The sequence below is a fragment of the Oncorhynchus keta genome, chromosome 23, assembly GCF_023373465.1.
Source record: "Oncorhynchus keta strain PuntledgeMale-10-30-2019 chromosome 23, Oket_V2, whole genome shotgun sequence".
Taxonomy (NCBI): domain Eukaryota; kingdom Metazoa; phylum Chordata; class Actinopteri; order Salmoniformes; family Salmonidae; genus Oncorhynchus; species Oncorhynchus keta.
The window spans coordinates 15,221,257-15,245,951 of NC_068443.1; the positions used below are offsets into that span (position 1 = coordinate 15,221,257).

Below are 24,695 nucleotides of genomic sequence, written 5' to 3' on the forward strand. Positions count from 1 at the left end.
AAGGCTCTTAAACCCTTTTGTTTCCCTCTCTCCCATCTTTCTCTCTCCCTCTTTCTCAAGGCTCTTAAACCCTTTTGTTTCCCTCTCTCCCTCTTTCTCTCTCCCCTCTTTCTCAAGGCTCTTAAATCCTTTTGTTTCCTCTCTCCCATCTTTCTCTCTCCCTCTTTCTCAAGGCTCTTAAACCCTTTTTGTTTCCCTCTCTCCCATCTTTCTCTCTCCCTCTTTCTCAAGGCTCTTAAACCCTTTTGTTTCCCTCTCTCCCCTCTTTCTCTCTCCCTCTTTCTCAAGGCTCTTAAACCCCTTTGTTTCCCTCTCTCCCTCTTTCACTCTCCCTCTTTCTCAAGGCTCTTAAATCCTTTTGTTTCCCTCTCTCCCCTCTTTCTCTCTCCCTCTTTCTCAAGGCTCTTAAACCCATTTGTTTCCCTCTCTCCCTCTTTCTCAAGGCTCTTAAACCCTTTTGTTTCTCCCTCTCCCCCTCTTTCTCTCTCCCTCTTTCTCAAGGCTCTTAAACCCTTTTGTTTCTCTCTCTCCCCTCTTTCTCTCTCCCTCTTTCTCAAGGCTCTTAAATCCTTTTGTTTCCCTCTCTCCCCTCTTTCTCTCTCCCTCTTTCTCAAGGCTCTTAAACCCATTTGTTTCCCTCTCTCCCCTCTTTCTCAATGCTCTTAAACCCTTTTGTTTCCCTCTCTCCCCTCTTTCTCAAGGCTCTTAAACCCTTTTGTTTCCCCCTCTCCCATCTTTCTCTCTCCCTCTTTCTCAAGGCTCTTAAACCCTTTTGTTTCCCTCTCTCCCATCTTTCTCTCTCCCTCTTTCTCAAGGCTCTTAAACCCTTGTGCTTCCCTCTCTCCCCTCTTTCTCTCTCCCTCTTTCTCAAGGCTCTTAAATCCTTTTGTTTCCCTCTCTCCCCTCTTTCTCAAGGCTCTTAAACCATTTTGTTTCCCTCTCTCCCCTCTTTCTCAAGGCTCTTAAACCCTTTTGTTTCCCTCTCTCCCCTCTTTCTCTCTCCCTCTTTCTCAAGGCTCTTAAACCTTTTTGTTTCCCTCTCTCCCCTCTTTCTCAAGGCTCTTAAACCCTTTTGTTTCCCTCTCTCCCTCTTTCTCAAGGCTCTTAAACCCTTTTGTTTCCCTCTCTCCCCTCTTTCTCTCTCCCTCTTTCTCAAGGCTCTTAAACCCTTTTGTTTGCCTCTCTCCCATCTTTCTCTCTCCCTCTTTCTCAAGGCTCTTAAACCCTTTTGTTTCCCTCTCTCCCCTCTTTCTCTCTCCCTCTTTCTCAAGGCTCTTAAACCCTTTTGTTTCCCTCTCTCCCATCTTTCTCTCTCCCTCTTTCTCAAGGCTCTTAAACCCTTTTGTTTCCCTCTCTCCCATCTTTCTCTCTCCCTCTTTCTCAAGGCTCTTAAACCCTTTTGTTTCCCTCTCTCCCATCTTTCTCTCTCCCTCTTTCTCAAGGCTCTTAAACCCTTTTGTTTCCCTCTCTCCCATCTTTCTCTCTCCCTCTTTCTCAAGGCTCTTAAACCCTTTGTTTCCCTCTCTCCCCTCTTTCACTCTCCCTCTTTCTCAAGGCTCTTAAATCCTTTTGTTTCCCTCTCTCCCCTCTTTCTCTCTCCCTCTTTCTCAAGGCTCTTAAACCCATTTGTTTCCCTCTCTCCCCTCTTTCTCAAGGCTCTTAAACCCTTTTGTTTCTCTCTCTCCCCTCTTTCTCTCTCCCTCTTTCTCAAGGCTCTTAAACCCTTTTGTTTCTCTCTCTCCCCTCTTTCTCTCTCCCTCTTTCTCAAGGCTCTTAAATCCTTTTGTTTCCCTCTCTCCCCTCTTTCTCTCTCCCTCTTTCTCAAGGCTCTTAAACCCATTTGTTTCCCTCTCTCCCCTCTTTCTCAATGCTCTTAAACCCTTTTGTTTCCCTCTCTCCCCTCTTTCTCAAGGCTCTTAAACCCTTTTGTTTCCCCCTCTCCCATCTTTCTCTCTCCCTCTTTCTCAAGGCTCTTAAACCCTTTTGTTTCCCTCTCTCCCATCTTTCTCTCTCCCTCTTTCTCAAGGCTCTTAAACCCCTTTGTTTCCCTCTCTCCCCTCTTTCTCTCTCCCTCTTTCTCAAGGCTCTTAAATCCTTTTGTTTCCCTCTCTCCCCTCTTTCTCTCTCCCTCTTTCTCAAGGCTCTTAAACCCTTTTGTTTCCCTCTCTCCCCTCTTTCTCTCTCCCTCTTTCGCAAGGCTCTTAAACCCATTTGTTTCCCTCTCTCCCCTCTTTCTCAAGGCTCTTAAACCCTTTTGTTTCTCTCTCTCCCCTCTTTCTCTCTCCCTCTTTCTCAAGGCTCTTAAACCCTTTTGTTTCTCTCTCTCCCCTCTTTCTCTCTCCCTCTTTCTCAAGGCTCTTAAATCCTTTTGTTTCCCTCTCTCCTCTTTTCTCTCTCCTCTTTCTCAAGGCTCTTAAACCCATTTGTTTCCTCTCTCCCCCTCCTTCTCAATGCTCTTAAACCCTTTTGTTTCCCTCTCTCCCCTCTTTCTCAAGGCTCTTAAACCCTTTTGTTTCCCTCTCTCCCATCTTTCTCTCTCCCTCTTTCTCAAGGCTCTTAAACCCTTTTGTTTCCCTCTCTCCCATCTTTCTCTCTCCCTCTTTCTCAAGGCTCTTAAACCCTTTGTTTCCCTCTCTCCCCTCTTTCTCTCTCCCTCTTTCTCAAGGCTCTTAAATCCTTTTGTTTCCCTCTCTCCCTTCTTTCCCTCTCTCCCTCTTTCTCAAGGCTCTTAAACCCTTTTGTTTCCCTCTCTCCCCTCTTTCTCTCTCCCTCTTTCGCAAGGCTCTTAAACCCATTTGTTTCCCTCTCTCCCCTCTTTCTCAAGGCTCTTAAACCCTTTTGTTTCTCTCTCTCCCCTCTTTCTCTCTCCCTCTTTCTCAAAGCTCTTAAATCCTTTTGTTTCCCTCTCTCCCCTCTTTCTCTCTCCCTCTTTCTCAAGGCTCTTAAACCCTTTTGTTTCCCTCTCTCCCATCTTTCTCTCTCCCTCTTTCTCAAGGCTCTTAAACCCCTTTGTTTCCCTCTCTCCCCTCTTTCACTCTCCCTCTTTCTCAAGGCTCTTAAATCCTTTTGTTTCCCTCTCTCCCCTCTTTCTCTCTCCCTCTTTCTCAAGGCTCTTAAACCCATTTGTTTCCCTCTCTCCCCTCTTTCTCAAGGCTCTTAAACCCTTTTGTTTCTCTCTCTCCCCTCTTTCTCTCTCCCTCTTTCTCAAGGCTCTTAAACCCTTTTGTTTCTCTCTCTCCCCTCTTTCTCTCTCCCTCTTTCTCAAGGCTCTTAAATCCTTTTGTTTCCCTCTCTCCCCTCTTTCTCTCTCCCTCTTTCTCAAGGCTCTTAAACCCATTTTTTCCCTCTCTCCCCTCTTTCTCAATGCTCTTAAACCCTTTTGTTTCCCTCTCTCCCCTCTTTCTCAAGGCTCTTAAACCCTTTTGTTTCCCCCTCTCCCATCTTTCTCTCTCCCTCTTTCTCAAGGCTCTTAAACCCTTTTGTTTCCCTCTCTCCCATCTTTCTCTCTCCCTCTTTCTCAAGGCTCTTAAACCCCTTTGTTTCCCTCTCTCCCTCTTTCTCTCTCCCTCTTTCTCAAGGCTCTTAAATCCTTTTGTTTCCCTCTCTCCCCTGTTTCTCTCTCCCTCTTTCTCAAGGCTCTTAAACCCTTTTGTTTCCCTCTCTCCCCTCTTTCTCTCTCCCTCTTTCGCAAGGCTCTTAAACCCATTTGTTTCCCTCTCTCCCCTCTTTCTCAAGGCTCTTAAACCCTTTTGTTTCTCTCTCTCCCCTCTTTCTCTCTCCCTCTTTCTCAAAGCTCTTAAATCCTTTTGTTTCCCTCTCTCCCCTCTTTCTCTCTCCCTCTTTCTCAAGGCTCTTAAACCCTTTTGTTTCCCTCTATCCCCTCTTTCTCAAGGCTGTTAAACCCTTTTGTTTCCCTCTCTCCCCTCTTTCTCAAGGCTCTTAAACCCTTTTGTTTCTCTCTCTCCCCTCTTTCTCTCTCCCTCTTTCTCAAGGCTCTTAAACCCTTTTGTTTCCCTCTCTCCCCTCTTTCTCAAGGCTCTTAAACCCTTTTGTTTCCCTCTCTCCTCCCCTCTTTCTCTCTCCCTCTTTCTCAAGGCTCTTAAACCCTTTTGTTTCCCTCTCTCCCCTCTTTCTCTCTCCCTATTTCTCAAGGCTCTTAAACCCTTTTGTTTCCCTCTCTCCCCTCTTTCTCAAGGCTCTTAAACCCTTTTGTTTCCCTCTCTCCGCTCTTTCTCAAGGCTCTTAAACCCTTTTGTTTCCCTCTCTCCCCTCTTTCTCAAGGCTCTTAAACCCTTTTGTTTCCCTCTCTCCCCTCTTTCTCTCTCCCTCTTTCTCAAGGCTCTTAAACCCTTTTTTCCCTCTCTCCCCCTCTTTCTCATCTTTTTGTTTCCCTCTCTCCCATCTTCTCTCTCCCTCTTTCTCAAGGCTCTTAAACCCTTTTGTTTCCCTCTCTCCCTCTTTCTTCCCTCTTTCTCAAGGCTCTTAAACCCTTTTGTTTCCCTCTCTCCCCTCTTTCTCTCTCCTCTTTCTCAAGGCTCTTAAACCCTTTTGTTTCCTCTCTCCCCCTCTTTCTCTCCCTCTTTCTCAAGGCTCTTAAACCCATTTGTTTCCCTCTCTCCCTCTTTCTCAAGGCTCTTAAACCCTTTTGTTTCTCTCTCTCCCCCTCTTTCTCTCTCCCTCTTTCTCAAAGCTCTTAAACCCTTTTGTTTCCCTCTCTCCCCTCTTTCTCAAGGCTCTTAAACCATTTTGTTTCCCTCTCTCCCCTCTTTCTCAAGGCTCTTAAACCCTTTTGTTTCCCTCTCTCCCCTCTTTCTCTCCCTCTTTCTCAAGGCTCTTAAACCTTTTTGTTTCCCTCTCTCCCCTCTTTCTCAAGGCTCTTAAACCCTTTTGTTTCCCTCTCTCCCTCTTTCTCAAGGCTCTTAAACCCTTTTGTTTCCCTCTCTCCCCTCTTTCTCTCTCCCTCTTTCTCAAGGCTCTTAAACCCTTTTATTTGCCTCTCTCCCATCTTTCTCAAGGCTCTTAAACCCTTTTTTCCCTTCTCCCTCTTTCTCTCCCCCTCTTTCTCTCTCCCTCTTTCTCTCCCTCTTTCTCAAGGCTCTTAAACCCTTTTGTTTCCCTCTCTCCCATCTTTCTCTCCTCTTTCTCAAGGCTCTTAAACCCTTTTATTTGCCTCTCTCCCATCTTTCTCAAGGCTCTTAAACCCTTTTGTTTCCCTCTCTCCCTCTTTCTCTCTCCCCTCTTTCTCTCTCCCCTCTTTCTCTCTCCCCTCTTTCTCAAGGCTCTTAAACCCTTTTGTTTCCCTCTCTCCCATCTTTCTCTCTCCCTCTTTCTCAAGGCTCTTAAACCCTTTTGTTTCCCTCTCTCCCCTCTTTCTCTCTCCCTCTTTCTCAAGGCTCTTAAACCCTTTTGTTTCCCTCTCTCCCATCTTTCTCTCTCCCTCTTTCTCAAGGCTCTTAAACCCTTTTGTTTCCCTCTCTCCCATCTTTCTCTCTCCCTCTTTCTCAAGGCTCTTAAACCCTTTTGTTTCCCTCTCTCCCCTCTTTCTCTCTCCCTCTTTCTCAAGGCTCTTAAATCCTTTTGTTTCCCTCTCTCCCATCTTTCTCTCTCCCTCTTTCTCAAGGCTCTTAAACCCTTTTGTTTCCCTCTCTCCCATCTTTCTCTCTCCCTCTTTCTCAAGGCTCTTAAACCCTTTTGTTTCCCTCTCTCCCATCTTTCTCTCTCCCTCTTTCTCAAGGCTCTTAAACCCCTTTGTTTCCCTCTCTCCCCTCTTTCACTCTCCCTCTTTCTCAAGGCTCTTAAATCCTTTTGTTTCCCTCTCTCCCCTCTTTCTCGCTCCCTCTTTCTCAAGGCTCTTAAACCCATTTGTTTCCCTCTCTCCCCTCTTTCTCAAGGCTCTTAAACCCTTTTGTTTCTCTCTCTCCCCTCTTTCTCTCTCCCTCTTTCTCAAGGCTCTTAAACCCTTTTGTTTCTCTCTCTCCCCTCTTTCTCTCTCCCTCTTTCTCAAGGCTCTTAAATCCTTTTGTTTCCCTCTCTCCCCTCTTTCTCTCTCCCTCTTTCTCAAGGCTCATAAACCCATTTGTTTCCCTCTCTCCCCTCTTTCTCAAGGCTCTTAAACCCTTTTGTTTCCCTCTCTCCCCTCTTTCTCAAGGCTCTTAAACCCTTTTGTTTCCCCTCTCCCATCTTTCTCTCTCCCTCTTTCTCAAGGCTCTTAAACCCTTTTGTTTCCCTCTCTCCCATCTTTCTCTCTCCCTCTTTCTCAAGGCTCTTAAACCGCTTTGTTTCCCTCTCTCCCCTCTTTCTCTCTCCCTCTTTCTCAAGGCTCTTAAATCCTTTTGTTTCCCTCTCTCCCCTCTTTCTCTCTCCCTCTTTCTCAAGGCTCTTAAACCCTTTTGTTTCCCTCTCTCCCCTCTTTCTCTCTCCCTCTTTCTCAAGGCTCTTAAACCCATTTGTTTCCCTCTCTCCCCTCTTTCTCAAGGCTCTTAAACCCTTTTGTTTCTCTCTCTCCCCTCTTTCTCTCTCCCTCTTTCTCAAGGCTCTTAAATCCTTTTGTTTCCCTCTCTCCCCTCTTTGTCTCTCCCTCTTTCTCAAGGCTCTTAAACCCTTTTGTTTCCCTCTCTCCCCTCTTTCTCAAGGCTCTTAAACCCTTTTGTTTACCTCTCTCCCCTCTTTCTCAAGGCTCTTAAACCCTTTTGTTTCTCTCTCTCCCCTCTTTCTCTCTCCCTCTTTCTCAAGGCTCTTAAACCCTTTTGTTTCCCTCTCTCCCCTCTTTCTCTCTCCCTCTTTCTCAAGGCTCTTAAACCCTTTTGTTTCCCTCTCTCCCCTCTTTCTCTCTCCCTCTTTCTCAAGGCTCTTAAATCCTTTTGTTTCCCTCTCTCTCCTCTTTCTCTCTCCCTCTTTCTCAAGGCTCTTAAACCCTTTTGTTTCCCTCTCTCCGCTCTTTCTCAAGGCTCTTAAACCCTTTTGTTTCTCTCTCTCCCCTCCTTCTCTCTCCCTCTTTCTCAAGGCTCTTAAACCCTTTTGTTTCCCTCTCTCCCCTCTTTCTCTCTCCCTCTTTCTCAAGGCTCTTAAACCCTTTTGTTTCCCTCTCTCCCCTCTTTCTCTCTCCCTCTTTCTCAAGGCTCTTAAACCCTTTTGTTTCCCTCTCTCCCCTCTTTCTCTCTCCCTCTTTCTCTCGGCTCTTGAACCTGTCTCTGTTTCTCTGTGGAATGCTAATACAGCTATAGAGTCAAACACATTTCTCAGCACACACACACTCAGTGGTGTAAAGTACTTCAATAAAAATACTTTAAAGCACTACTTAAGTCGTTTTAAGTCGTTTGACTACTTTTACTTTTACTCAACTACATTCCCAAAGAAAATAATGTACTTTCTACTCCATACATTTTCCTTGACACCCAAAAGTACTCGTTATATCTTGAATGCTTAGCAGGACAGGAAAATGGTCTAATTCCCTGAGTTTTGGAGTGTACCCCTGGCTATCCGTAAATTAAAAAAACAATACAATTGTCCCGTTTGGTTTGGTTAATATAAGGAATTTGAAATGATCTATACTTTTACTTTTCATACTTAAGTATATTTGAGCAATTACATTTACTTTTCATACTTGTGTGTATCTAAAACCAAATCCCTTTTTACTTTTACTCTTGTAGAATTTTACTGGGTGACTTTCACTTTTACTTCATTTATATTAGTCATTTACAGTGGGGTGAGATCTTGTGATCATTTTGACCCCACGGGGTGAGATCTTGTGATCAGTTTGACCCCACGGGGTGAGATCTTGTGATCATTTTGACCCCACGGGGTGAGATCTTGTGATCATTTTGACCCCACGGGGTGAGATCTTGTGATCATTTTGACCCCACGGGGTGAGATCTTGTGATCATTTTGACCCCACGGGGTGAGATCTTGTGATCAGTTTGACCCCAAGGGGTGAGATCTTGTGATCATTTTGACCCCACGGGGTGAGATCTTGTGATCAGTTTGACCCCACGGGGTGAGATCTTGTGATCATTTTGACCCCACGGGGTGAGATCTTGTGATCATTTTGACCCCACGGGGTGAGATCTTGTGATCATTTTGACCCCACGGGGTGAGATCTTATGATCAGTTTGACCCCACGGGGTGAGATATTGTGATCAGTTTGACCCCACGGGGTGAGATCTTGTGATCATTTTGACCCCACGGGGTGAGATCTTGTGATCATTTTGACCCCACGGGGTGAGATCTTGTGATCAGTTTGACCCCACGGGGTGAGATATTGTGATCAGTTTGACCCCACGGGGTGAGATCTTGTGATCAGTTTGACCCCACGGGGTGAGATCTTGTGATCAGTTTGACCCCACGGGGTGAGATCTTGTGGTCATTTTGACCCCACGGGGTGAGATCTTGTGGTCATTTTGACCCCACGGGGTGAGATCTTGTGATCAGTTTGACCCCACGGGGTGAGATCTTGTGATCATTTTGACCCCACAGGGTGAGATCTTGTGATCAGTTTGACCCCACGGGGTGATATCTTGTGATCATTTTGACCCCACGGGGTGAGATCTTGTGACCATTTTGACCCCACGGGGTGAGATCTTGTGATCATTTTGACCCCACGGGGTGAGATCTTGTGATCATTTTGACCCCACGGGGTGAGATCTTGTGATCATGTTGACCCCACGGGGTGAGATCTTGTGATCAGTTTGACCCCACGGGGTGAGATCTTGTGATCATTTTGACCCCACGGGGTGAGATCTTGTGATCATTTTGACCCCACGGGGTGAGATCTTGTGGAGCCCCAGATCCAGGGAGATTATCAGTGGTCTTGTATGTCTTCCATTTCCTAATAATTGCTCCCACAGTTGATTTCTTCAAACCAAGCTGCTTACCTATTGCAGATTCAGTCTTCCCAGCCTGGTGCAGGTCTAAAATTTTGTTTCTGGTGTCCTTTGACAGCTCTTTGGTCTTGGCCATAGTGAAGTTTGGAGTGTGACTGTTTGAGGTTGTGGACAGGTGTCTTTTATACTGATAACAAGTTCAAACAGGTGCCATTGACACAGGTAACGAGTGGAGGACAGAGGAGCCTCTTAAAGAAGAAGTTACAGGTCTGTGAGGGCCAGAAATCTTGCTTGTTTGTAGGTGACCAAATACTTATTTTCCACCATAATTTGCAAATTAATTAATTAAAAATCCTACAATGTGTTTTTCTGGATTTTTTTCTCATTTTGTCTGTCATAGTTGAAGTGTACCTATGAAGAAAATTACAGGCCTCTCTCATCTTTTTAAGTGGGAGAACTTGCACAATTGGTGGCTGACTAAATACTTTTTTTGCCCCACTGTATATCAAGGTATCTTTACTTCTACTCAAGTATAAAAATTGGTTACTTTTTCCACCACTGCACACACTTGACCTTACAGCAGGTATGTGAATATGAGTAATGCATTCATCATTGTGAGGGATTCCTCTATAGATAATATATGTCATTTTTAACCCAGTAGGGTCATTTAGGCATCTAGCACTTCTCCTGTCTCTCTCATACTTTTCAAAGTTCAAGCCTGTTGTGCATTTGGTGTTATTTTACTTCTCTCCTCGTTGATTTACTGCACCATATAATTTGCAATTTCTGTATGCAGGAGACATCGATAAAAATGTCTTCCCTGCTTTTCAACAATGTTTTACCTATTTTCCCAGCTAAACACTAGTTAGAATCTACACTGAGTGTACAAATCATTAAGAACACCTTCCTAAAAGTGTTCCACAGGGATACTGGCCCATGTTGCTTCCAATGCTTTCCACAGTTGTGTCAAGTTGGCTAGATGTCCTTGGTGGACCATTCTTGATACACACGGGAAACTGTTGAGTGTGAAAAACCCAGCAGCTGGTGGAGCCAGAGGCTGCATTTAGGTCAAACTGTAGAACCCAGTTCCTACATTTGAATATAAAAATAGATTTTTTTCAAACAAAACCACACTACATTTTATCTCTGGAACCCTCCAGATGACAAATCAGAGCCAGATTACTGAATTAAAGTACATAATTTACCTTCAGAGGTGAATATATCAAACCAGTTGTTGTGATAAAAGCATGTTGTTGTTGTTGCACTCTCCTCAAACAATAGCATGGTATTTACTCTCCTCAAACAATAGCATGGTATTTACTCTCCTCAAACAATAGCATGGTATTACTCTCCTCAAACAATAGCATGGTATTTACTCTCCTCAAACAATAGCATGGTCTTTTTAAGTTCATAACTGTGCACTCTCCTCAAACAATAGCATGGTATTTACTCTCCTCAAACAATAGCATGGTCTTTTTAAGTTCATAACTGTGCACTCTCCTCAAACAATAGCATGGTATTTTTAAGTTCATAACTGTGCACTCTCCTCAAACAATAGCATGGTCTTTTTAAGTTCATAACTGTGCACTCTCCTCAAACAATAGCATGGTCTTTTTAAGTTCATAACTGTGCACTCTCCTCAAACAATAGCATGGTCTTTTTAAGTTCATAACTGTGCACTCTCCTCAAACAATAGCATGGTATTTACTCTCCTCAAACAATAGCATGGTCTTTTTAAGTTCATAACTGTGCACTCTCCTCAAACAATAGCATGGTATTTTTAAGTTCATAACTGTGCACTCTCCTCAAACAATAGCATGGTCTTTTTAAGTTCATAACTGTGCACTCTCCTCAAACAATAGCATGGTCTTTTTAAGTTCATAACTGTGCACTCTCCTCAAACAATAGCATGGTCTTTTTAAGTTCATAACTGTGCACTCTCCTCAAACAATAGCATGGTATTTTTAAGTTCATAACTGTGCACTCTCCTCAAACAATAGCATGGTCTTTTTAAGTTCATAACTGTGCACTCTCCTCAAACAATAGCATGGTCTTTTTAAGTTCATAACTGTGCACTCTCCTCAAACAATAGCATGGTCTTTTTAAGTTCATAACTGTGCACTCTCCTCAAACAATAGCATGGTCTTTTTAAGTTCATAACTGTGCACTCTCCTCAAACAATAGCATGGTATTTTTAAGTTCATAACTGTGCACTCTCCTCAAACAATAGCATGGTATTTTTTTTCGCTGTAATAGCTACTGTAAATTGGACACTGCAGTTAGATTAACAATCATTTAAGCTTTCTGCCCATAAGAGACATGTCTATGTCACAGAGTTGGCTGTTGTTTACAACGTCATTCTCGTCACGTTATCGCATATTGAGCAACAACCGTCCCGGTTTCGGGACACGGAACCCGTGGAGGTTAAATCTTTTGTCTTGGCGATTAACCCTCTGAATAGCACACATACACAATCCATGTCTCATCTGTCTTCTTTAACTAGTCTCCTCCCCTTCATCTACCCTGATTGAAGTGGATTTAACAAGTGACATCAATAAGAGATAATAGCTTTCACATGGATTCACCTGGTCAGTATATGTCATGGAAAGAGCAGGTGTCCTTAATGTTTTGTACAGTCAGTGTATGAGAGAGAGGAGATGAGAGAGAAAGAGGGAGTGAGGGAAGAGAAAAGAGGAATCTTGTTTTCATTAAAGTAGAAGATTGGACCAGCAGCCTTTGATCCCTGTCCATCAGAGATTCCATTATGGCCAGACAGGGCTGAGTTAACACCCGCAATGACATTCACACACACACACACACACTCACACACACACACACACACACACAGACATGCACGCATACCCACAATGACATTCACACACACAAACAAACACACATACCCAAAATGACATTCACACATACTCACACATACCCACAGTGAAATTCACAAACAGCTCAATTCTGTAATGCCCTTTCTTTTGACTATATTTCTCTCATCAATTTCATATTTTACTGTAGGTTTCCCCCTTCTGTGGTAGAGGTGGAGAGAACTGTAGATGTTCCCCTTCTGTGGTAGAGGTGAAGAGAACTGTAGGTTTTCCCCTTCTGTGGTAGAGGTGGAGAGAACTGTAGGTTTCCCCCTTCTGTGGTAGAGGTGGAGAGAACTGTAGGTTTCCCCCTTCTGTGGTAGAGGTGGAGAGAACTGTAGGTTTCCCCCTTATGTGGTAGAGGTGGAGAGAACTGTAGGTTTTCCCCTTCTGTGGTAGAGGTGGAGAGAACAGGTGAGTGTGTATATGTAGAAGTGTGTGTGTGTGTGTGTGTGTGTGTGTGTGTGTGTGTGTGTGTGTGTGTGTGTGTGTGTGTAAATGTAGGAGTGTGTGGAAAAATAGAAATGTGTTGCCTGAGACTAAACAAGCCTCAGATTGAGTGAGATTGAGTCATATTCACCCTAGGCAGATGTTTTATTTTAGCTCCAAGGAAATGAGGAACAAATGTGCATGAAAATATTGGCATTGAATTTCAGAATAGCGTTACAGTTATGTCAATATGCTCAAGTCTTCTAAGCGGGATAACGCTGCCGCCTAGTGGCAAAAACTACACAAAACAAAGATTTCTATCCAGTTTTCCATCCAGTTTTCCAGTGAAATGCTCTTGAGCTTCTGCAGGTCTGTTCATTATAGCAGCTCTATGAGTCAGATTTGTCAAGTATTTGCACCAGTACACAAATAAATAAATAGCATCCATTATGTTCCATAGGAAGTTAAACAAAATCGTAACCAAAATGGGTTTGTGAGAGAAATGAGATAATCCAACATATTCAATGCTTCTTAAACAATATATTATTTGATTTGATATGATGATAAACTCTAACTCCTTGTCCACATACTTTATACACAAACAGCCAGTGGTGATTTGTCTTCAAGGGACAATCTGTAATCTGTAAATTCGGCTCAACGTTTTTCGGGGGACCGATGCGGAATGTCGTATATATCATTGGCAAAATCTTACGAAATATGTTTTCTTTGTGTTTTGTTTAAGGTCGATTGTGATTCTTGCCGCAGGGGGAATGACAAGTTACAGATTGCACCTTTAGAAGGATGGAGATGATTAAATACTTCCCTGGACTGGAACAACTTTAGAATCTTTTTTAACCCTTGACCTTTTATATTATTGACCAGGACAAAGTGCAATATCCTCTTTCACTTTCTAACTCTTTGGCTCACTATCACTCACACTATTTACAATTCACAAAATATATTATGGATTCAAAAAACATTTGCAGAATGTTAATTCTTAAAGTGCTAAAAGCTAAATAAAATGTTCAGGTTTTCATGAACAATGTGCGAACAAAACAACGCTATTTTGTGTAGCCCAATCACAACCAACCACACATAATTGAGCTGAATGTAAAGCCATCACCACCAGACACAGTAAAACATTATATACAACTGAGAAAAAAAGTTTTGCTTCATAAAAAAAAAAAAACTCTCCAACATTTAACCATAGGAGTCCAAAACCTGACATTACAATATAATAAATCCTATTCCATACAAGATACAGTGCCTTGCGAAAGTATTCGGCCCCCTTGAACTTTGCGACCTTTTGCCACATTTCAGGCTTCAAACATAAAGATATAAAACTGTATTTCTTTGTGAAGAATCAACAACAAGTGGGACACAATCATGAAGTGGAACGACATTTATTGGATATTTCAAACTTTTTTAACAAATCAAAAACTGAAAAATTGGGCGTGCAAAATTATTCAGTCCCTTTACTTTTAGTGCAGCAAACTCTCTCCAGAAGTTCAGTGAGGATCTCTGAATGATCCAATGTTGACCTAAATGACTAATGATCATAAATACAATCCACCTGTGTGTAATCAAGTCTCTGTATAAATGCACCTGCACTGTGATAGTCTCAGAGGTCCGTTAAAAGCGCAGAGAGCAACATGAAGAACAAGGAACACACCAGGCAGGTCCGAGATACTGCTGTGAAGAAGTTTAAAGCCAGATTTGGATACAAAAAAATTCCCAAGCTTTAAACATCCCAAGGAGCACTGTGCAAGCGATAATATTGAAATGGAAGGAGTATCAGACCACTGCAAATCTACCAAGACCTGGCCGTCCCTCTAAACTTTCAGCTCATACAAGGAGAAGACTGATCAGAGATGCAGCCAAGAGGCCCATGATCACTCTGGATGAACTGCAGAGATCTACAGCTGAGGTGGGAGACTCTGTCCATAGGACAACAATCAGTCTTATATTGCACACATCTGGCCTTTATGGAAGAGTGGCAAGAAGAAAGCCATTTCTTAAAGATATCCATAAAAAGTGTCGTTTAAAGTTTGCCACAAGCCACCTGGGAGACACACCAAACATGTGGAAGAAGGTGCTCTGGTCAGATGAAACCAAAATTGAACTTTTTGGCAACAATGCAAAACGTTATGTTTGGCGTAAAAGCAACACAGCTCATCACCCTGAACACACAATCCCCACTGTCAAACATGGTGGTGGCAGCATCATGGTTTGGGCCTGCTTTTCTTCAGCAGGGACAGAAAATATGGTTAAAATTGATGGGAAGATGGATGGAGCCAAATACAGGACCATTCTGGAAGAAAACCTGATGGAGTCTGCAAAAGACCTGAGACTGGAATGGAGATTTGTCTTCCAACAAGACAATGATCCAAAACATAAAGCAAAATCTACAATGGAATGGTTCAATAATAAACATATCCAGGTGTTAGAATGGCCAAGTCCAGACCTGAATCCAATCGAGAATCTGTGGAAAGAACTGAAAACTGCTGTTCACAAATGCTCTCCATCCAACCTCACTGAGCTCGAGCTGTTTTGCAAGGAGGAATGGGAAAAAAATTCAGTCTCTCGATGTGCAAAACTGATAGAGACATACCCCAAGCGACTTACAGCTGTAATCGCAGCAAAAGGTGGCGCTACAAAGTATTAACTTAAGGGGGCTGAATAATTTTGCACGCCCAATTTTTCAGTTTTTGATTTGTAAAAAAAGTTTGAAATATCCAATAAATGTCGTTCCACTTCATGATTGTGTCCCACTTGTTGTTGATTCTTCACAAAAAAAATACAGTTTTATATCTTTATGTTTGAAGCCTGAAATGTGGCAAAAGGTCGCAAAGTTCAAGGGGGCCGAATACTTTCGCAAGGCACTGTATTACATGAACACATGGCTTTGAGACAAGCACAAGTCACAAAAGTAAAATATGAACAACTACAGAACTGAATGACAGACTCTCTGGGATGTCTTAGCTAATGTTTGAAATGGTTGCACTATGTTTTTATTCACAATACCCCCATTGATGATGATGATGATGCATCCTTTTATATTTCAGTTGACTCTGTGGCAAATCAATCAGTATTGTTGCATACATTAGAAGATTCATGGGGCTTTGTAAAGCATCACAGCTTCAGTCAGTAGTCTTCAATCCTCTCAAGTGATTTGCTTACATTGGACACTTCACACAACTTACTAGTAAGAAAATAAAAGAGGAATTTGAGAGAGAGGGAGAGGGAGAGTTAGTGTATGAGCCAAGTAAACACTTCTCTGCGTGGGGTATTAATGAAGTGCACACTTACCGTCTGGCTCTCCCCATCAGAGCCATGTCTCGACTCTGAGCCGTAGTGCAGTGGAGAGAACATCCAGCTCCTGTCCTCCTGATTCTGTTGTTACACCAGCCAACCAGCAGAGGCAGCAGACACACACACAGGCAGCACAACCACAAGACCAGGAGGAGGAGAGAGAGACACGTACATTTAGGGAGGAAGACATTCTACAAGTCCTATATAGTTCCATGTGGTAGGTGTTAGTTTCATGTGGTAGGTGTTAGTTTCATGTGGTAGGTGTTAGTTTCATGTGGTAGGTGTTAGTTTCATGTGGTAGGTGTTAGTTCCATGTGGTAGGTGTTAGTTCCATGTGGTAGGTGTTCCATTTTGCTCACACTTGGCTACAAAAAGTGCCTAAGGTCTAGGTAGGGTAGTGGTTGATTTGAGATGGGCACAGAATCAGGGGAAGGAAGTCTACACGAGTCGTCAACACTTTACGTTACACTACACTAGGGCTTGTGCAACCAGCAGCCGTGACTTACATTGCAGCTTGAGCTTGAGTTGAGTTTCTTACGACCCAGAATTGGGGAGTACACCCAGTATCTCCCATCAGCATACTGATAATACACATACACACACATGCAGACACAAGACACACACACACAGACACGTGTAAGGATAGGGGAGTAGATGAAGAGAAATGGAAAAGGTAAGAGTATGAGAAACAGAGGGAGAATGGCTAGAGAGAAAGAGACAAAGAGAGAGACAAAGAGAGACAAGAAGAGAGAGACAAAGAGAGACAAAAAGAAAGAGACACAGACAGAAAGAGAGAGAGGGACATATAGAGAGAAAGAGAGAGACAGAGAGAGAGAGAGAGAGAGAGAGAGAGAGAGAGAGAGAGAGACAGACAGACAGACAGACAGACACAGACACAGACACAGACACAGACACAGACACAGACACAGACAGACAGAGGGAGTGTGACAGGGGTTGGATGGGACAGTGGAGAGAGAATAAAAAGAGAATGAAGATGGAATAATACACCTCCAAATGGATGAAGAAAGAACATACTGTACAGTTAGCTCCAACAGTATTGGGACAGGGACCAATTTCTGCTGTTTTGTCTCAGACGCCCACATATCATACCCCCAAGACATGCTAACCTCTCACCATTACACTCTTGGAAAATAGGGTTCTTAAAGAGTTCTACGGCTGTCTGCATAGGAGAACCCTTTTTGGTTCCAGGTTGAACTCTTTTGGGTTCCATGTAGAACACTCTGTGGAAAGGGTTCTAACTGGAACCTAAAGGGTTCTGCTTGGAACCAAAAGGGGTTCTTCAAAGGGTTATCCTATGGGGACAGCCGAAGAACCGTTTTATAAGTGAATTTGTCCCAATACTTTTGGTCCTCTAAAATGTACAAAAAGTTTAGTAATTTCTAAACGGTTCACCTGATATGGATGAAAATACCCTCAAATTAAAGCTATAGTCACTGTCATTGTATCATTTCAAATCCAAGCACAGAGCCAAAACAACAGGATATTGAATGAACCACCAGTCTGTTACTGACTGCTGTTGACATATACTGACATGACTGAGTGATTATGAATCACATGACTGAGTTATTATGAATCACATGACTGAGTGATTATAAATCACATGACTGAGTGATTATGAATCACATGACTGAGGGATCATGAATCACATGACTGAGTGATTATGAATCACATGACTGAGGGATTATGAATCACATGATTTAGTGATTATGAATCACATGACTGAGTGATTATGAATCAAATGACTGAGGGATTATGAATCACATGATTGAGTGATTATAAATCACATGACTGAGTGATTATAAATCACACGACTGAGGGATTATGAATCACATGATTGAGGGATTATGAATCACATGATTGAGTGATTATAAATCACATGACTGAGTGATTATAAATCACATGACTGAGTGATTATAAATCACATGACTGAGTGATTATGAATCACATGACTGAGTGATTATGAATCACATGACTGAGTGATTATAAATCACATGACTGAGTGATTATGAACCACATGACTGAGTGATTATGAATCACATGACTGAGTGATTATGAATCACATGACTGAGTGATTATGAATCACATGACTGAGTGATTATAAATCACATGATTGAGTGATTATAAATCACATGACTGAGTGATTATGAATCACATGACTGAGTGATTATGAATCACATGACTGAGTGATTATAAATCACATGATTGAGTGATTATAAATCACATGACTGAGTGATTATAAATCACATGACTGAGTGATTATGAATCACATGACTGAGTGATTATGAATCACATGACTGAGTGATTATAAATCACATGACTGAGTGATTATAAATCACATGATTGAGTGATTATAAATCACATGACTGAGTGATTATGAATCACATGACTGAGTGATTATGAATCACATGACTGAGTGATTATGAATCACATGACTGAGTGATTATAGATCACATGACTGAGTGATTATGAACCACATGACTGGATTAATATGGATCGGTCAGGCATGAGCAACACACATGCACCATGCAAACATGCAAACATCATGCAATACACACAACACAACACAGAAGAGACTTTTAGTGCAGTATTCTGTAGTCTCTCCCCGTTGCTGTTTCAGCAGTATAGTTATAATCCAGCATGTGGTGTCTCAGGATTCAATCCAACCTCTATGACCACATGCTTTAAAGCCCCACTTTGTGATTAATGATCGATAGCAGCAAACGACACACACCCTCACCCTCATCAAACTTGCTGTCCTTACTGCCCAACAGTAAGAAAACCAAAACCCCAGTAAACAAAAACAGCTGTCACACTCAACACACACACACACACACACACACACACACACACACACACACACACACACACACACACACACACACACACACACACACACACACACACACACACACACACACACACACACACACACACACACACACACACGACTTACGTAGTAGATGTCAGAGACTGGCACCTCCCCCTCCAGTGAGTTGTGGCTGACAGACGAGGTGACAGACAGATGATTGGACGAATAGCGTTCCGCTGTCACCTGGGGGCTCGGAGGGAGAGAGGAGGGAGGGGTGGTGGGAAGGAGTGAAGAATGGGGAGAGGAAGTGGGGTGGGTAGATGCATGAGTGGTGGAAGAGGGAGAGGCGGAGTCTTGAGGGACTGCAGAGGGTGGAAGAGTGGAGGCGATGACAGCTGATGACTGAGGGGTGGAGGAAGGACGAGTAAAAGAATAGGGCAGAGTGGAGTTAGAGTGAGGGGCAGAGGAGGAAGAGATTGAGGGAGGAAGTGAATGAGGGAGAGTGGACGCTGGAGGGAATGAGGAGGGAGGGGTGGAGGATGGAGGGGTGGAGGAGGAAGGAGGGGTTGAAGGAGGTGTAGAGGAGGTGTGGGCAGCAGCTGTGGCCTGTGTGATGACTTTCTCCTCTGTTACTTTAGAGTCCTGAAGGTCCTGTGGAACCACACTGTGACAGAGATAGAAACGCTACAGTCAGATAGGTGTGTGTGTGTGTTTGTGTGTGTGTGTTTGTGTGTGTGTGTGTGTACCTGGTTGTAGGTTCTCTCTTCACCTCCACCGCCACAGTGACGGTTTGCTTGTGCACCTCCACTACTTCCAGCTGTGACCTGAAACTATATGGGACAGCACAGGATGTGACATCAGAACTTCAATCACAGTCAGATGGGATGAGATGTGTTGGATTGAAGGGTAAGAAATAAGACTGCTTACCTGTCTTCACGGTCCCTTGGAGAGTGAGTTGGCCTCCTGAAGGGTAGAACAGGGACAGGTGAGTGTGTATATGTAGGAGTGTGTGTGTGTGTGTAAATGTAGGAGTGTGTGTGTGTGTGTAAATGTAGGAGTGTGTGTGTGTGTAAATGTAGGAGTGTGTGTGTGTGTAAATGTAGGAGTGTGTGTGTGTGTGTGTAGGTGTGTGTGTGTGTGTGTGTGTGTGTGTGTGTGTGTGTGTGTGTGTGTGTGTGTGTGTGTGTGTGTGTGTGTGTGTGTGTGTGTGTGTGTGTGTGTGTGTGTGTGTGTGTGTGTGTGTGTGTGTGTGTGTGTGTGTGTACGTGTACCTGAAGCGTGGGTGTTCTGGTGTGTCAAACGGTGTGGTAGGGAGAGAGTTGTTGGAGGAGAGAGTGGTCGCAATGGATGCTGTGGTCGCATCCTCAAAAGATGGAGGGGTGTGGGGGTGCTCTCTCTGACCTGACAGAGAGAGAGGGAGAGAGAGAAAGAGAGAGAGAGACCCATTCAACCCCCATTTTGAATTAAATACTCATTAAATTGCTGACATTGAAAACAGCATCAGTATTAGTAATCTACCACTAGAGAACATGACACAACATCTAAATAGCTTGTGTTGAAAAGAGCTCGGTCCTCAAACACTTGTCTGCCATTTTCAGGTCACCCTCTGCATGGATGTGGAGTGTATTAACGGTCTTACCGTCCTCCTCCAGCAGGCGGGAGCCGCGAGCCGCTCTGAGGTGCAGCTCCTCGTTCTCCTGGTTCTCCTCTCTCTCTATGGACAGCTGTGTTTGGACACTGTTTTTGGGTGTGGGCAGAGCCCCTCCTCGCCCCCTCTTGGAGGGAGAAGACCTCAGGGCTGGTTGGGAGGAGAACATGAGAGTAGGGGGGGGAGGACAGAGGATAATGAAATCAGTCAGAAGGAAAACTCAATGAATCAATTACTCAATCTCGATATATGGTTTCTGAGCAGAAATATCGTTCCTGTTTTATTTTAAATGCATTCATATATGCTTCATAAGCACTACATAAATGGGATTCATATATAACTGTATTTCCTGATCTATAAAGGGTTAATAAATGTGAACAAATAAATGCATGGTTATGTCACACAGCTGTACAGTTATAGATGATTTGTGAAGCATTTATGTAGTGAATGTGTTTCTACTCACAGCAGCTCTTTCTGAAGACAGTTGTGCTGCAGAACTTGTAGAACCTGTCGGCATAGAAACTAGGCCTGTGGACTGACACTGTGTCCTGAGAGAGAGAGAGCGAGAGAGAGCGAGAGAGAGCGAGAGAGAGCGAGAGAGCGAGAGAGCGAGAGCGAGCGCGAGAGCGAGAGCGAGAGCGAGAGCGAGAGCGAGAGCGAGAGCGAGAGAGAGAGAGAGAGAGAGAGAGAGAGAGGGGAAACAATCTTAGTAAACAAAACACATCTTCAAATTCAGGCATAGTGAATTATTGAAATGGGAGAGTTAGCCTGTCACCTTTTCAAGCCTCTAGTTGTTTCTAGAATAATAACCTACTAGCCATTCTCAGTATCAGAGGCATATTCCATCTGTAGACTAATTATATATAATACAAATTGAGGTGTGGGTGATGGAAATGCATTTGGCGGTTAATCTACTTCTGTTCTGTAAATCGCACTGCGTGCTCTTTTTCGAAGGATGGATCCCAGTCTTTTCAGGGCTGTGGCATATTGTGGGTCGGGGGTGGTCTTCCAGGCATTGGGATGACAACCCAACTCGGGATGAGGAGGGCTTTTAGCAGGTGGAATAGGGGGGACCAATTGTAGGTTTACTTAGTAGCAATGCAAATATCATGGTACAGCTATATAGACACTCAATGATCATGTTACTTTTTAATTGTAAGTTTACAAACATGTATTTTGATAAATAGAATTGAAACCTTTGTCTCATTATGGTAAGTGCTGAAACAGGTATAGCCAGTTAAAATTTTAATGGCTGTCCCGCCCTGACCTTAGAGAGCCGTTTTATTTCTCTATTTGGTGAGGTCAGGGTGTGATGTGGGGTGGGCATTCTATTTTTTGTATTTCTTTGGCTTTGGCCGAATGTGGTTCCCAATCAGAAGAAGCTGTCTATCGTTGTCTCTGATTGGGAATCATACTTAGGTAGCCTGTTTTCCCACCTATATTGTGGGATCTTGTTTATTGTTAGCGCTGTGAAGCCAGTTATTCCTTTTGTTGTTTTTGTTTGGTGTTCTGAGTATTAAAGATCATGAACACTTACCCCTCTGCACCTTGGTCTCCTTTCGACGACAAACGTCACAGAAGATCCCACCACAAAAAGACCAAGCAGTGTTTTCTGGAGGAATGGACATGGGAGGAGATACTGGAAGACAACGGACCCTGGGCGCAGGCTGGAGAATATCGCCGTCCTAAGGAGGAGCTAGAAGCAGCAACGGCGGAACGGCGAAGATACAAGGAGTTGGCACGACGAAGCATGCACAAAGTTTTTTGGGTGTCACCGGTGCGCATGCACAGCCCGGTGCGCTCTGTGCCAGCTCCTCGCATTTGTCGAGCCAGAGTGGGCATTTAGCCAGGACGGATGGTCAGATGCTCTGGGCATCTGGCCTCCAATGCGTCTCTTCGGTCCAGGATATCCTGCGACGGCTCTGCGCACTCTGTCTCCGGTGCGTCTCCACAGCCCAGTACGTCCAGTGCCATCGCCCCGCAGTTGCCAGGCTAGGGTGAGCATCCAGCCAGGAGGGGTGGTGCCAGCTCTATGCTTCAGACCTCCAGTGCGCCTCCTCGGTCCAGTATATCCTGCGCCGGCTCTACGCACAGTGTCTCTGGTGCGCTTTCACAGCCCAGTGCGTCCTGTGCCAACGCCCCGCAGTTGCCGGGCTCGGGTGAGCATCCAGTCAGGACGGGTTGTGCCAGACCTCCAGTGCGGCTACACGGCCCAGTATATCCTGTGCCAGCTGGAGGCACGAAGCCTCCAGTGATGATCCATGGCCCGAAGCCTCCAGTGATGATCCATGGCACGAAGCCCCCAGTGATGATCCATGGCACGAAGCCCCCAGTGATGATCCATGGCACGAAGCCTGCAGTAAGGATCCATGGCACAGAGCCACCAGCGACGGTCCCCTGTCCGGAGCCTCCAGCAACGGTCCCCAGTCTAGAGCCTCCAGCCACGGTCCCGAGTCCCGGGGCCTGAAGCGAGGGTCCCTAGTCCGGAGCCTACAGCGAGGGTCCCCAGTCTAGAGCCTCCAGCCACGGTCCCGAGTCCCGGGGCCTGAAGCGAGGGTCCCTAGTCCGGAGCCTACAGCGAGGGTCCCCAGTCCGGAGCCTGCTGCAATGGTCTCCAGTCCGGGGCCTGCAGGAACGGTCTCCAGTCTGGAGCCTCCAACGAGGGTCCCCAGTCTGGGGCCTGCGGTGAGAGTCCCCAGTCCGGGGCCTGCAGAGAGGGTCCCCAGTCCGGGGCCTGCAGCGAGGGTTCCCAGTCTGGGGCCTGCAGCGAGGGTCCCCAGTCCGGGTCTTGAAGAGAGGGTCCCCTGTCCGGAGCCTCCAGCGACGGTCCCCAGTCTAGAGCCTCCAGCCACGGTCCAGAGTCCCGGGGCCTGAAGCGAGGGTCCCTAGTCCGGAGCCTACAGCGAGGGTCCCCAGTCCAGAGCCTCCAGCAACGGTCCCCAGTCTGGGGCCTGCAGAGGGGGTTCCCAGTCCGGGGCCTGCAGCGAGGGTCCCCAGTTCGGGTCTTGAAGCGAGGTTCCCGAGTCCGGAGCCTACGGCGAGGGTCCCCAGTCCGGGGCCGGCAACGAGGGTCCCCGCACCGGAGGCGCAACCAAAATGGGGGTAGTCAGAGGTGGAGCGGGGGCTACGCCCGAACCGGAACCGCCGCCAAGGGTAGATGCCCACCCGAACCCTCCCCTATAGGTTTAGGTTTGCGGCCGGGTGTTCACACCTTTGGGGGTGGGGTACTGTCACGCCCTGACCTTAGAGAGCCTTTTTATTTCTGTGATGTGGGGTGGGCATGTCATGGATATATTGGAATTAGTGGAAAAATGGAGGCTTAAATACCCTGACCTAGTGAGAGATACATGGTGGAACTTAATCAAGCTAGTCGTCTTGACTACTTTCTTATGTGTAACGGCCGTCGTCGGTGGAAGAAGGTGAGGACCAAGGTGCAGCTTGGTAAGTTTTCATGTTCTTTTTATATAATCAAAACTGAACACTAAATAAAATAACAACTAGGAAGAATGAACGAACAAACGAAACAGTCCTGTCTAGTGATGACACACAGATCTGTCTATAGGACCACGTTAAGCTGTACACTCCACAGAGCTGGGCTTTACGGAAGAGTGGCCAGAAAAAAGCCATTGCTTCAAGAAAAAAATAAGCAAACACGTTTGGTGTTCGCCAAAAGACATGTGGTAGACTCCCCAAACATATGAAATTGCAAATAAATTCATTAAAACTTCCTACAATGTGATTTTCTGTTTTTTTTTATTATAATTTTGTCTGTCATAGTTGTAGTGCACCTATGATGAAAATGACAGGCCTCTCTCATCTTTTTAAGTGGGAGAACTTGCACAATTGGTGGCTGACTAAATACTTTTTTGCCCCACTGCTAGTCATCTATAAAAATATACATATGGGTATGTATGTGTATGTACAGTTGAAGTCGGAAGTTTACATACACTTAGGTTGGAGTCATTAAAACTTGTTTTTCAACTACTGCACAAATTTCTGGTTAACAAACTATAGTTTTGGCAAGTCGGTTAGGACATCTACTTTGTGCATAACACAAGTCATTTTTCCAACAATTGTTTGCAGACAGAAAATTCTGTCATGGCTTTAGAAGCTTCTGACAGGCTAATTGACATGGTCTGTATGAGCCCAGGTAATGTGCTAGTCACTGGGCCTGTGTAAGCCTAGGTAAGGTGCTAGTCACTGGGCCTGTGTGAGCCTAGGTACAGTGCTAGTCACTGGGCCTGTGTGAGCCTAGGTACAGTGCTAGTCACTGGGCCTGTGTGAGCCTAGGTACAGTGCTAGTCACTGGGCCTGTGTGAGCCTAGGTACAGTGCTAGTCACTGGGCCTGTATGAGCCTAGGTACGGTGCTAGTCACTGGGCCTGTGCAAGCCTAGGTAAAGTGCTAGTCACTGGGCCTGTGTAAGCCTAGGTAAGGTGCTAGTCACTGGGCCTGTGCAAGCCTAGGTAAAGTGCTAGTCACTGGGCCTGTGCAACCCTAGGTAAGGTGCTAGTCACTGGGCCTGTGTAAGCCTAGGTAAAGTGCTAGTCACTGGGCCTGTGTAAGCCTAGGTAAGGTGCTAGTCACTGGGCCTGTGCAAGCCTAGGTAAAGTGCTAGTCACTGGGCCTGTGCAAGCCTAGGTAAAGTGCTAGTCACTGGGCCTGTGTAAGCCTAGGTAAGGTGCTAGTCACTGGGCCTGCGTAAGCCTAGGTAAGGTGCTTGTCACTGGGCCTGTGCAAGCCTAGGTAAGGTGCTAGTCACTGGGCCTGTGCAAGCCTAGGTAAGGTGCT

General features: G+C 44.9%; 1 protein-coding gene across 4 annotated transcripts in view; it reads right to left on the reverse strand.

Annotated features, from left to right (window-relative positions):
- Positions 1-14,944: 14,944 nt before the first annotated feature.
- Positions 14,945-24,695, reverse strand: part of LOC118402502 (phosphatidylinositol 4-phosphate 5-kinase type-1 gamma-like) — a 30,102-nt gene continuing 20,351 nt past the window's right edge. For 3 of the 4 annotated variants that reach the window (XM_052476512.1, XM_052476509.1, XM_052476513.1), the window contains exons 11-19: positions 20,369-20,453; positions 19,897-20,055; positions 19,529-19,658; positions 19,185-19,220; positions 19,004-19,087; positions 18,402-18,921; positions 15,934-16,008; positions 15,425-15,508; positions 14,945-15,317 (exon numbers count right to left, since the gene is read on the reverse strand). In XM_052476512.1, coding sequence (XP_052332472.1) covers positions 15,315-15,317; positions 15,425-15,508; positions 15,934-16,008; positions 18,402-18,921; positions 19,004-19,087; positions 19,185-19,220; positions 19,529-19,658; positions 19,897-20,055; positions 20,369-20,453 — 1,176 coding nt within the window. In that variant the 3' untranslated portion in view covers positions 14,945-15,314. The remainder of the gene's footprint in view (positions 15,318-15,424; positions 15,509-15,933; positions 16,009-18,401; positions 18,922-19,003; positions 19,088-19,184; positions 19,221-19,528; positions 19,659-19,896; positions 20,056-20,368; positions 20,454-24,695) is intronic. The other variant, XM_052476510.1, reaches the window with a different exon arrangement.